Source organism: Mixophyes fleayi, chromosome 2 (genome assembly GCF_038048845.1).
Source record: "Mixophyes fleayi isolate aMixFle1 chromosome 2, aMixFle1.hap1, whole genome shotgun sequence".
NCBI lineage: Eukaryota > Metazoa > Chordata > Amphibia > Anura > Limnodynastidae > Mixophyes > Mixophyes fleayi.
In genome coordinates this window covers 99,072,526-99,086,945 of record NC_134403.1, presented here as the reverse complement: position 1 = coordinate 99,086,945, position 14,420 = coordinate 99,072,526, and the positions used below count along the sequence as shown (strand labels likewise).

Genomic DNA, 14,420 nt, shown 5'->3' with positions numbered 1-14,420 from the left:
AAAATTGAAGCACTGATCCAGCAGAAAGGTTATCCTTGTGGGCATCATTAACAAAGAGAATTACAACAATCACTTCATAGATCCTAAAAAGGATCAAATACCAGTCCCTGGATTCCTTACACTACATGCTGGTGCCACTGCCACAAGCTGCAGATTTCACAGGTGTGAGGCCCCAAATTGTGAGCACCCAGGACCAAAGCACTAACAAGAAGGGCCAAGCAAACGCAAAATGAAGCGTCAGTATAAAGTAAATATGACAGCACACCAGCATGCCTTCAGGAAATGTGTACAAAACAATGTGCTAAACACATGTATGTGTCTCAGTTTTTACATGCTAATTGAATTAGGAAAGTCATCAGCAGAGAAAAGGAATAATTACCGTTATAATATGTCACAACAATGTTTTGTGCAGCATAACTACGCCCACATTGAGATGTCTCATTTACAATAAATAACAGCTGAAAAGTGGGTGGCAAAAACCTGAAGAAAAATGAAACCTTCAAACAACAATGATGCATCCATAAAATATGTACTACAATACATAGAAAGCTGATGATCACACACATTATCAGAGGACAGCTGGGTCACGACACTTTGTGTTACTGTCAATTAAGCCTATATTCCCAATGGGATTAGAAATGTAGATATATATGGGTAGACAGATGCTACTAAGCGGACAGTTTGGTCTAAAAGGACCAACTTGCCCATCTGATGGGCCATTCACATATTGTAGGAAAGACTTGAGAAAATCTTCTTAGAATGCTGCTATGAAAACCAATCTAAAATGCAGTTTGTGCTTTATGCAATAAGTGATTACTCTAATGAAGGCTTTGCATATAATAGACAGGTTACTCTATTTCATAACTGGTAATGTATTGATTATTTACATTTATGTGTATGCATCTACAATTATATTACTAACCAGTTCCACCAGCCCATGTATTACCACCAACATGGGGCACATTATCTGGATCCATCTTTCCATGTTTTGGTGAGCTGACATCCAATCCACTCTCTTTCTGCACTGTGATCTGCAAAAAAAAAGATGAGAAAGCAATGTTATATGTTATGAACATTGTGTCTCAGACATTATAACATACAGTGCATTGTCAAAATAGAGCAGATGAGGACGTAACCATTTTTGTATGGAATACGCCCAGAGGTTTACAAAGAAATTGCTGCACCTAAGGGCCACTGATATTATCTGGCAACTGAAGTCTAGATTTAGAAATCCAAATTATCCAAGCACAGCAGTGTATAGTCCATCCAATTACAATCCAATCTGATTGGATTTGATATTTCAGGATGGAAAATCAGATGCTCGAGGACTCCCATTGGTACAGGTTAGGTTATCAGCTGACCAATAAGTGGTATAGAAGCATGTATCTAATTTCCACTGCGATCCAACTGATTTGCAAAATTTTACCTTCTACATCTGTCCAAAATGTAAAAAATGCTCACAGATCCAGTTGGAGAACAGATTGTAACATGTGATGCCTGCATTCCATCTACCTACTAAAATATCCTTTATCCCTAAATATAATCAAACCTAGCACAGCTACATGAACTCTATGTCTATTCCTTTATGATTTATATTCAGCTTGATGGAGCTTGATTTATAGACATAAATTCAAAGCAAAGTAATGGGCGCTCAGTAATCATATATTAATGCCCAGATACAAAAAGTTCACTGATATGTCCAGGAAGTTTGACTTTTTCACCACAGTCACTCCATTATCTTTCCAGGGTAAAAATCCAGCTCAAAATAATTATGTATGCTCATATCACACTGTATGTGTATTACTGTTCTGGGCATTAAAAATACAACTCCAAACCTCAGCAATGCTTTTCTTTTTACTTCTAAAACCACAATCGTAATCATAGATCTCTAGCGTGACCAGCTGCAATACCAAGTTCTCGTTTGTTGCCCTCATTATTAGAACAAGTTCAAGCAGACTTTCCCCACTCAAAACGACTCTTTGTTCCCAGCTTAAAAGATTATACTGACAACATCTACTAATGACACTTCAGTGTCAAACTCCACAGGGCCTATCTGCACATACAAATGACCGTTCAGCTGGATCCTCCCCTGACCCACAAGAAGATCTGTGCTCCGGTCTCAACATCTAAACCTCTGATTCTTTGATCCTAATCCCCTTTCTGCTTCTTAGACTGATTATGTTCAAATTTAACACCTCTAACTATACTTGCAAGAGCAACTTTTTTAAACATCTTATTGCAGATGCAAACATTAATTTCTGCTATATATTATAACGCATATTTTCCAACAGGCTTGAAAACTCCTATGAATGTATGCCTTCATAGCCAATCTCTTGCCACCTATTATAGTGGGAAGATAAGGGTTTTTCCTCAGTGCCTGACTAGGGTACTAAGTGCCCCCAGGGGCTCACAAAATAGAGTGCTGCAGTAGGGGGCAAGATCAGTCCATGGAGTGGGTACAAGCAGCCCGTAGATGGTAGGACTAGCATTTAACTAGTCTGCCCTCTAAATGCCTGACTTCCCCCCTACATTATATTTGTGTGTCCACACTCATCAGCAGGGCCACCTCTGCTGTGCGCTCCTCACTCCCTCCCACGTTATGCTGTGCAGTTACACTGGTGAGTTTCCTGTTTTTTGTTTTACTGAAGGGGGGGGGTGCCCGCAATATTTTTTTTTTTGGGGGGGGGGGCGTGGGTGCCACCATTCTCACACAGTGGGAGGGGGTCGCCATTCTCACGCAGGGGGGGTGGTCAAGCGTGTGGAAGAGCCATGGGGTGCTGGGAAAGGGGGTGAGAGAGCCAAAGGGGAAGAGGTGCTGTGAGAGGGGTGAGAGCCAGGGGGTGCTGGGAGAGGGGGTGAGAGAGCCAAAGGGGAAGGGGGTTCTGGGAGAGGGGGTGAGAGAGCCAAAGGGGAAGGGGGTTCTGGGAGAGGGGGTGAGAGAGCCAAAGGGGAAGGGGGTTCTGGGAGAGGGGGGTGAGAGAGCCAAAGGGGAAGGGGGCGCTGGGAGAGGGGGTGAGAGAGCCAAAGGGGAAGGGGGCGCTGGGAGAGGGGGTGAGAGAGCCAAAGGGGAAGGGGGCGCTGGGAGAGGGGGTGAGAGAGCCAAAGGGGAAGGGGGCGCTGGGAGAGGGGCTGAGAGAGCCAAAGGGGAAGGGGGCGCTGGGAGAGGGGCTGAGAGAGCCAAAGGGGAAGGGGGCGCTGGGAGAGGGGCTGAGAGAGCCAGGGTGGTAGGGGGTGCAGGAAGAGGAGTGAGAGAGCCGTGGGGGTAGAGGGTGCAGGAAGACGTGTGAGAGAGCCAGGGGAGTAGTTGGTACAGGAAGATGTGTGAGAGCCAGCGGAGAAGGTGGTGCAGCGGGTTAAGTGAGAGGGACAAAGGAGAAGATGGTGCAGGGGCATAGGTAAAAGAAAGTGTAAAGGGAGAGACATCTTAAGAATTCGAATGTCAGGGATGCAGCTATCATAAAACACAAGTAGTAATGAAGAATGGAAATGCACAGAGGGTACAAGTGTTAAAAATAAATAAAAAATCAAGCCTTCATACTCCATTCACTTACATTTTCTATACCCCCACTCCTAAAATTTCTGCTTCGACCACTGCCCTCTGTTCCTGCTCCCGACTGCCTTATTTATTGCTGTAACTTGGGTACTAATAATGTATTGTCATGGTATTTATTGATGTAATTGCGGTGCTAACAATGTAATGTTGAGGGTCATTAGGAGAAATAAATACCCCCCCACACACACACTCATACTCCATCATATTGTACTGCACCAGAAATGCGCACTGCGCTAGCATCAGTGTGCAACAATATAGTGCATGGAGCCCACAACACGTGGGCCTGTGTGCTTTAAATGCCAGGGCTGATTTTTAGTCCCAGTCCGGCCTGCTCACCAGTGTTTGGCAAAGTGGATGAGTTGTGAGTAGGTTAGGGGGCAGGGCTCTATACAATGGGGCACAGTGGGGATTTCAGGTATAAGCCTGCACTACAGACTGGTATTAGACTGAGGTGACAACAGACTTCCTTCCTAGGTAATAGATGGCTTCAAGCACTCTGGTTGGTGGATATTTCAAGCCATTCACCAATTAGAATGCTTGGTGGTCCTGACATGCAGACTGGTGAATGGCTATATAAAGACTGTGAGCTACTTCTGCTGCCCAAAGTCTAGCCCATAGTGTTTGTTCAGTAACAAGTTAAACTGGGAGGGGACCACAACTTCACTGAACTAACTTAATCACTTTATTTTCTAAACCATGGACCTTATTGTCCAAAACCCTTATCACATGACTCTGTGGAGTATTCTAAGCAGGAAATTGAGAGGAGAGTGATAGGCAGAATATGAGAGGTAAGTGGGACCACTGAAATGGTAGTATTGGCCTAACTTCCCTTCTGTACCCAGAGTGGAAACCAGGGGGAAAGGTAAAATATCCTAAATCCAGGAATAAAGAGGTTGTTCAAAAAAGTACTGGCTGAGGGGTTACAATTCCCGAAGTGCTGCTCTTGATGCATAGAACTGCCTGACAGTAATCATTCTGGATTGTGCCAGCTGAAAGGAGGGTGACACCATGCTTAACCACTACTGTAACAGCAGCAAGGCAAAGGTTCCTATGTACTTCACATATTGATCTAAGGGGTTAGGATTAGGTAACTGGAGTAGTTCTGTTAGCAGCTTATTCTGTGATTACAGTCCTTTTGTTCGATATTGCTAATAATAAATTATTTTTTTTATGTTTCTCAGACACCTGTGTACAACATCATCATTTATTTATATAAAACGCCAGCAGATTCCGTAGCGCTTTCAAATTTTAAAATTGGGAACAAACAGTATTAAAGTATTAATACAATACTGGGTAATACATACATACATACATATAGAGAGGTAAGAGGGCCCACAAGCTTACAATCTAGGGAATATATATATTCTTAACCCACACCATAGTACCTGAGGTGGATAAGCCGAAAATAGAGCTGCATTGGTAAGGGAGCAGCTGCGGTAATCACTGGGATACCCCTGGCTAGTAGGTGCAGGGTAAAAAGTGAGGACTACTATTATGACATTCACATACATTGTTGCTTAACTGTCTATTTTTCGAAGACATGGAGGTAATTACTGTCTTTTATTTGTGAAAAACAAAATAGTATCTGCAACTTTTCACATTAAAAGCAACAAGTGACTTATTTGTTGAGTTACCTATGTAATGTTAAATGTCACAAGTGTTATTTAATGAATCTGGAGCACAGAATCAAGGCTATATTTATCATATAGTCCAAATTGGCACATATCTACTACAGTATAATTCAGAGAGGAGTGTCTGGAGCTGCTTTTATATAATTGTATTTACTTTATTGTTATTTATCAGTCTTTTTTGTAACACGATTTTTACCAACAAACATTTTTTACATTAAAAATTATAATTAATGTGTGTTAGATACAGGGCCACTATTACAGAGGTGTATACACTTGCAAAAACTAAGGTAACATTACTTCTAAATATGACATAACTCAGCTACCGTCACCGGTATCAGTGTGCATAGCTCAGCTACCGTCACCGGTATCAGTGTGCATAGCTCAGCTTCCGTCACAGGTATCAGGGTGCAAGCTCAACTACCGTCACCGGTATCAGTGTGCATAGCTCAGCTACCGTCACCGGTATCAGTGTGCATAGCTCAGCTACCGTCACCGGTATCAGTGTGCATAGCTCAGCTACCGTCACCGGTATCAGTGTGCATAGCTCAGCTACCGTCACCGGTATAAGAGTGCCTATCCCTGCTCCTGTTATAACTGTGCATATGTTTTCAACGGTCATTAGTATCAGTGTACACATCCCTGTTAGTCACTAGCAGGACTGTAACAAGTGCGGTGCAGCCAGGGTACAAGGCCAAGGAGACGACATAGCTGCCTGATATTACACAAAGCGCACAGCCTGATGTATACATCTGCTGTTCGGCAATCTGGACAAGCCGCTCCTCCTCCTTGGGCAGCCCACCAGTTACTCCAGCCTGCCCACCATCTTCTCCAGCCCACCAAGCTGTTGCATGATGATGCTGAGCGCTCAGTATAGAGCGCTCCGTCCCCTGGACAAACCACCAGTTTCTCCTACATTTTAGACCTGCCTGTACGCCAGCTATGAAAGTAAGTATGTGAGTTGCTCCATCTGTCTCCCCCTCAGCCTGTCAGTCTCTGTCTCCCCTCAAGCTGTGAGTTTCCCCTTCCGTCTGTCTCACCCTCTGCCTGAGAGCCTATCCGTCCATCCTTGCTGGCTATTAATTTAATGGGGGTAGAAGCTATCAATGTATTGGTGAGGGGCTAGTCATTTAATGGGGTATGGGCTACTAATGTATTGGTGAGTGCTATTCATTTAATGGGGGTAGGTTCTATTAATTTATCAAGAGTAAGTTAGAATCTATTCCAGTGATGGCTAACCTGTGACACTCTAGGTGTTGTGAAGCTACAAGCCCCAGCATGTTTTGCCAGTAGATAACTAGCTGATAGCTGGCAAAGCATGCTGGGACTTGTAGTTTCACAACACCTGGAGTGTCACAGGTTAGCCATCACTGGTCTATTCATTCATTGGTGTGGTGTTTATTGTTTTATTTATTGGTTGCAGGGGCAAACTCAGGATTTTTAAGAGGGGGGTTTCCAAATAGTTGAATTTGGAACAAAGCAAAGAAAAACATAAAAAATAAAGTGCCACAATAAGCAAAATAGCATTGATAACACACATTAAAACGAGCAATGATACAGCACATCAAAATAGCATTGATAACACACATTAAAACTAGCAATGATACCGCACATTAAAACTAACATTGCTAACGCACATTAAAAAAATGAACAACAAAAATAAACAAAAACCATTAACCATTAAACCATGTCAAGTTTGGACTATATTACATACATATATGCAATATATATGTTAGGGCAGTATGGTAGCTTAGTGATTAGTACTTCTGCCTCACAGCACTGGGGTCATGCATTCAATTCCCAACCATGGTCTTATCTGTGTGTCGTTTGTATGTTGTCCATGTGTTCGCATGAGATTCCTCTCACACTACAAAAATATACTGGTAGGTCAATTGGTTGCTATTGACCCCAGTCTCTCTTGGTCTGTGTGTGTATGTTAGGGAATTTAGACTGTAAGCTCCAATGGGTCAGGGACTGACGTGAGTTCTCTGTACAGCGCTGCAGAATTGGTGATGCTATATAAATTGCTGCTGCTGATGATAACCAGTATCTTACAGGATCCTCTATTTTATTTCTCATTATTAAAGTAAAAATCAAAGCCTATATATATATATATATATATATATATATACACATATATATATATATATACACACACACACACACACACACACACACACACACACACACACAAGTTAACCCGTGCATGATACTCATGCATTCTAGTCAAATCAAGCTACTTATGGTGTTAAAAAGGTTCTTGTCATGCATTTGGGGCTAGGCCAGGCCTCCTCAGGGGAAGAGCGTTACTTCCCGACATAAGCGCCCTTTTTTAACGGGGTTTTGTCAACATGTCACCACCTCATCATTCTTCTCCATCACCTCATCCTTCATCTTCATCGCCACATCCTTAATCTCCATCGTCTTACTGTTCTAAAACCTCTCGATACACAACGTTTCTGCTAAACACCTTATCGCTGTGCTCAATCAGTCTTCCTTGAAGGGCAGTATTCATAACCTGCACTTTCACATCACTGTTTCTCCGTACTCGTGAAAATGCGACATACATATTTACCAAACACAGGCTCTGGTAAATAAATACCCACACGGTCAAGAGTTTGAGCCCTCAACTGGTAAATTTAGCCTTTACTACCCCTCCCACGGGGGGAAGGGGGGATGATGGAAGTTAACTGACTTCACTATTATCATTTTTTTGTCAAATAATGTCAGTATACCAAATTTCAGGTCAATTGGATGAGCCCTTTCTGAGAAAATAGTTTTTTCCACACACACACACACGCCGCTAGGCTTATATATATTAGATATATATATATATATATATATATATATAAATATAAATATATATATATATATATATATTAGTTATTGGGTTACAGGGTGAAGCCAGATACTGCCCACAAGCAGTCTTGTATAGTGTTTTACCCTATAGATGCAGAGCTGTGTGATATATATAAATAATGTATTAGAGGATCCTCTAACTTATTAATCCTCACTAAAGTTATTACTGGAGCCTTATTATAAGCTTTAATTAGTTTATATAGATAATATATTTATATAAATCACACAGCTCTGCATTTCGATCCTGCAGACTCACCAGAAACGTAAAACACTATACAAGATTGCTTGTGGGCAGTATCTGGCTTCACCCTGTAACCCAATAACTAATAATTGCACTTATATGCCTCGTCAAGTACCAGACCGATTTATCTTTATCATTTTTCATATAAGTCCAGTTTCTCTGGGACTCACTGTTCAGCGGGGCAGCCAGTGATGTAATGCCTGGATATGTCTGGGAGGAGCTGCTGCGGCTGTGCATGCGCAGCAGCTCCATTTCAGCGAAGCTGGATTGTACAGCAGCCATGGTGCTGTCAAAGAAGCATCCTCGGCGGTGCTGTAGAAAGGGCCAGTGTTTAGCATGTTCGTTCGCGGAGGGGAGGGGTTTCTGGAGAACCAGAAACCCCCACTGCGTGCGCCCCTGTGTTGTGGCTATTGATTTTATTGTGGGACGATTGTGGCGGTGGTGGCTATTAATTTAATACTGAGAAGGTTTGCGTACATTTAATTGAATGTAGGACCGAGTTGGGGTAGAATAAGGCTTATTTATGAAATGTGCAAGCTATTAATTTAATACTGGGGCTGGTAGGAGGGATATATGCCTATTAATTAAATGTGAATAATATTAATTTAATCTTGGGAAGGAGACCTGATTATTAAACATGGGTGCTTTGCTTTAATGTCAGGGCTGGTTAGAGAAGGGAGATCTAGAATATCCACTAGTTTCTTTGCTTTCCATGAGGTGAATAATATTTATCTCTTTTTCAAACAGGGCCACGACAGGATGCAGCCAAGCAGTGAGCTTAAGACACCAGCAGCAGCTCCAGGTAGTCAAAGCTGCAAGAACAGGTAGCAGAGAGGAGCACAGGGTTGGAGAGAGGCCTAGTACTTGTAAAGGGCTAGACACGAGCCCACAATACGATGGCAACTTCTCCTCCAGCAGTGCGTGGATTGGGGGGCAGCATCTACTCTCAGGCAACTAAAACTTATAGTTACGGCTCTGGTCACTGGTATTAATATGCCTATCTCTACTACAGTCACTTATATCAGGATGACTATCTGTGCTACTATTACTGCTACTGATATCAGTGTGCATATGTGTGCTCCTTTCACTAATATCAGTGTGAATACCTCAGTTACTGTTATTGGTATTAGTGTGCATATCTCTTTCACTGTTACAGGCATCAGTGTGACTATCTGCTGAGAGTGGCATCAGCGTGAATATCTCTGCACATAAGACTGGCATCAGTGTGACTATCTCTGCTAATAAGACTGGCATCAGTGTGAATATCGCTGCTAATGTCACTCATATCAGTGTGGATAAGTTTGCTGCTGTCACTGTCAGTGGTCCACATGTGCATGCTATATTTACCCGCCCTTCAAACATAATTGGAGTTTAATATTTTCTCTTTGATATTACATTCTTACTACCTATTTATTAGTCATTTATTTATATAGTAAAACCATGTCAAGACAGGTAACACAATGCTGAATGGAATAAATACCCAGTATACAAATATAAGTAAATGGCAGGACTGTTGAAGCCAGTGGGTAAATACATTGGTGCATCATTATCACCTACATACAAAATGCCTTTGGTGGACTGTTGTGTGTTCTATGTTAGTTGACAAGTTTCCTCAGTCAGTTTCAACCACAACTTTTCCCATATATAAAAAATTCAGCACATGACAGCCATCGTCTCATGCTTTCCTCCTGCAGACTGCAATGGATTCCTGGCCATCCACAAAGACATTTAAAGATTGTATACAACAAGTGTAGACCAGTGGCATAGCAGACAACACCATAAAGGCACAACAATTATTCAATACTATTCATCAAAATCCAAGATAACAAATGCTTAGATTCTAATTAGAAAAATAATTCACACTACATTCAATAACATTGCAACAATGGCAATTAGTCACAAGACGTGACAACATTGCACACTTTGAAAGCTGCGGCAACCATGATACCAAAAAGATACCAATTGATTTTAATTCCAATATTTGATGTTCTTGATATAACTTGATGACTGTTGAAAGTGACAGTGTCGACCAAGTGTAAAATAAATACATAATTAAACAATCTAAGACTTGTGAGGATAATATAATGAAAAAGGCATTTAAAGATCTTATTGTTCTGAGCAGAGCAAATGTCTGTCCATGCTAACGAGATAATTTGTTCATAATTATGCTTTGCTATGCCATCCCACATTATTTCATGACAAATGAAGCACATTTCCAGTACAACTCCAACCAAAATATCTTCTTCTGCAAAAACAAAGTCTCCCACCAACCAGCGAAGCTAGGTGTGTCTAATTTCTAGAGCCATCAAGCTTTGTAGAGACTCGCCGCGTAATGGAGCTGCACAATAACAATGACACTTTCTGCACTGTTGCATAAATCTATTTGTATGCCTCATATATATTTTGGAACATTTTGATCCTGTGTGAACTAAAAAAAAAAAGTATAATAAGCAACTCAATTAAGATTTGATTTGGTAGCATTCCATATTATAATTATGCTGCTATAAGAGCAGAGCTGTATAACAAATGTCTACCCTTTCAGCTGGAGAAGTGTTGCCCACTTCTATGTTAAAAGTGTGGTTATGGACTTACAAGGAAGTATGTGATCACTTCAGGCAATTCTACTAACTAGCAACATAATTCAGCTTCTCTGCGATGTAAAATAAAAATGTGACCTTTGGTGCTCTTATCTCTAAATCAAGATTTCACTTAGCTGCAGTAATGACCTTTTTTGCAGCTAAGTTGTGGATGCCTAGACAACTTTTGTTCTCCTCTATATTTATGGCTCATAAATCAGAAGAGGAAAAGTCTGAATGCAAAGCCAAACCTGGAAAGCACACTATTGTCCAGCAAAGGCATAAGTTCACCCAGCTGCTAGACTGCAATCTCCTGTGTCAAAAGGCATCTGATGAAAGTAGCACAATTATTACAATGTATTCAATATTTAAAGTAGTTATTTGGGTGGTTAGTACATTCAAGATAATATCAACATTATCCAGATACCCTTGGATGTCTAAAATTAGTATGATAATGACATCACTACACTACTCACTCTTGAATTAAGCTACTTATTAGAGCCATTTTCATGGGGGATTTGGGGTTGGGAGTTTGGATTCTTGAGCAACCAAGCAAAGCTAAAAATTTTAAAGAAAAATGCACAATTTTGAATAAAAATACACATTTTGAACACTTTGAATGCTCTGCAGTGTATATGGTTGCTATTTGTTATATAACAATAGGAGACCCACCACAATCTATAAAATCTATAAAAAAACTAATGCAAAAATAAAAAATATAAAAATAAAACGAAGTGAAGGAAGACTGTGCTGCACATTGTGTGTAGCAATGACATTATGAACGTCTTACACAAATCAGTCTTTGGTAGAATTGTGAAAAAGTATCATTGTTATATAAAAAAAAACTTGGATTAAAAAAAACCCAAAAAAGCTATTTATGGTTTTCACAACGCACCACACAAATGTCAAGAAAGTTACAAAATACTCTGGCCATTTGCAGTTGTACTTCTGCAAGAGAAGTCCGAATTTTCACTAGTTTAGAGCCAGAATGAATACAGAACTTGAAAGATTATTCACAATGAAAGAATTTGCTGGAGGCACTTCTAAAATAGTATAGTCAGGAACACCCAGTTAGTCCATGATAAAAGAATCTATTGACTGATTATTTTTGAATTGTTCTTATTTAGTTAGATATTTATTGAACAAAAAGGGTTTCCATCACCATGAAACGTTGTGCTGTCTTTTGCACAAAATAAACATTGCTTGGGAAAGACTGCGGAAACAAAACAAGCATCAGGGGTTACTTATATTGTGTAGATTATTATGGCACAATAAGAAAAAAGCTATTTGCTTGGAATGTGAACAAGCATTTTATAAAAACTAAATTCAGAAATCAACTACTTTCACTTCTATGAGTGCATTCTCCTAACTACTCTTTACCAAGTTGCCTGAAACACATTAGACCAGCGGTTCCCAAAGTGTGCGCCGCGGCTCCCAGAGGTGCCGTGGGCCAGGCAAAAAAAAGAAAGAAAACAGAAACTTACCAATCCGCGCGGCGCCGGGACCCAGCAGCCTCCTCTCTCCCGCAGCAGCTGTCACTGACGTCATTCAGTGACAGCTGCGGGAGAGGAGGCTCCTGCAAAAGTTTGGGAACCACTTCATTAGACTGATCAAGTGTATTGGCTGAAGGATGCCATGCCAATATCTATAATTTATGCAATAGTGGGAACTTGTGTGTGTTACGGATATAGATTATAAGCTCTACTTGGACAGGGACTGATGTGAATGATTAAATATTCTATATAAAGCACTTTATAATATGTAGGCACTATATAAACAAAGTCTTTAGAATAAGACATCACATATTCTTGGCAGTTAAGAATGCTTAAAGAAAGTTTTAGAGCTTGTTCATACCTATCAGCTGTAAATGCGCTATCGGTCTCACAGTCTGAAAAACGCATACAAAATAGGATTAATGGTATATATATATATATATATATACACACACACACACACATATATATATATATATAGGCTCCTTTCCACCACTGTGCTCTTAAAAGTTAATGCTGCATTTAAAACTTTAGGATGCAGTATAACCTGATTCTCAGGCGATAACAATAAACTATATTGGTATAAATGACATGCATCAAAAATGCTTTAAAAATGCATCACTAAAACACATCTAAAGTGCATGTTTGTTTTCATACATGTTTTATCCATTTTCCCAGCCTAGAAAACACTGCGCAAAAAAAAGCAATATAAACAGTGCAGACAGGGGTACAACTCCCAAAGTGGTAGTAGTCTCAAGGCAAACTTTGCGCTGTGATATTTTGGTCTTTCATAACATACATGCATTATATTGAGCCACAACTAGAGCTCTTCCATCAAGCCCCAAAACATTTCAGCTATGATCTATACAATGTAAACAGTTTTTATGGCACAATTTATTATATACATTGCACCTTCAACTGGAATATTTTCTAACACCTTCTTGACACATTGCTTGGAATGTGGTATATATCCTGTAGCTTCAAATTAAGGCAAAAAGAAAATTCCTCAAGAGAATCCTTGTGAGTTCAGCTTGGCTTATTGCCCATTGCAAGCAAAGAGCAGCTATTCAAATACAGTAGCTTTATTAACAAAATATTCTTGCTATATGTCGTGTTTATGAAGGAGCACATTCCAAGAATTCTATATCCCCAACTGAGCTTACAAATACACTGGGCATGTCACCCTAAAAATGAACACATTGACTGACACAACATATGCAACTGGGATCAAAACAAATGTCTTCAAATGAATGTGCAATAAGGTGATTATATTATTCCATGCAAAGGGTCATTACTTATACTTGATGTGTTTCAGGAAGGAAAAACATGTCACACTCTTCATTTCATCCTACATTAGTACGCTGACATTTGTTTATATATGCAAACATACAAATATTTAAGATTTTATTCTTTAAATAATACTTGTATCTTCCCCTTGTATAAACTAACATATAGTAGTGGAGACTGGCTTTATAAATTTTGTAAAGTTTGGCCCCCACACATTGACTGTCCTATGACTGCCATTCTATTCCAATGTCCCTTTAAGGCTAAGCACACACTGGAGGTCTTTGAGCCGATTATCAGGCTAATCACCAGATAAACGACCGCTCCTATGTCTATAATCACACAATGAACGTCAGTCGTCCCAAAGTGCCGTTTGTCATCTCATTTGGTTGGTTGAACTGTTTAATAATCTCGTTCCAATCACCTTCTGATCATGTAGTGTGTATACACTCACGATCACAATCTCCATAGACTTTACAGAGTCATGGTCTTTTCAGCCGATGCCAACAATGAACATGTCCTGGTGACTAAATGTAGAGAGTGCTGTAGAAGGAATAGTTTATTTGTTCTGAGACTAAATATTTTGTTTCAGAGTCACAGAAGCTAACAAACTTCGTAAGGACATGCAGATAGCTTTAACAAGGCATTTTTAATTAGAGATGCTCAGGCTCGGTTCCCGAGAACCAAACACACCCGAACTTAGCAGATCCGAGTACCGAGCCCTTTCACGCGCCCTTGGAATTGAAAACGAAGCAAAACTGTCATTGTTACGTCGTCGGATCTCGC

At 40.4% G+C, this 14,420-nt stretch overlaps 1 protein-coding gene across 3 annotated transcripts in view; it reads right to left on the bottom strand.

Moving 5' to 3' along the window:
* The window catches only part of VWA8 (von Willebrand factor A domain containing 8), a 278,034-nt gene that overhangs the window by 29,932 nt on the left and 233,682 nt on the right, over positions 1 to 14,420 (bottom strand). For all 3 annotated transcript variants that reach the window (XM_075199773.1, XM_075199771.1, XM_075199774.1), the window contains one exon: positions 923 to 1,031. In XM_075199773.1, coding sequence (XP_075055874.1) covers positions 923 to 1,031 — 109 coding nt within the window. The remainder of the gene's footprint in view (positions 1 to 922; positions 1,032 to 14,420) is intronic.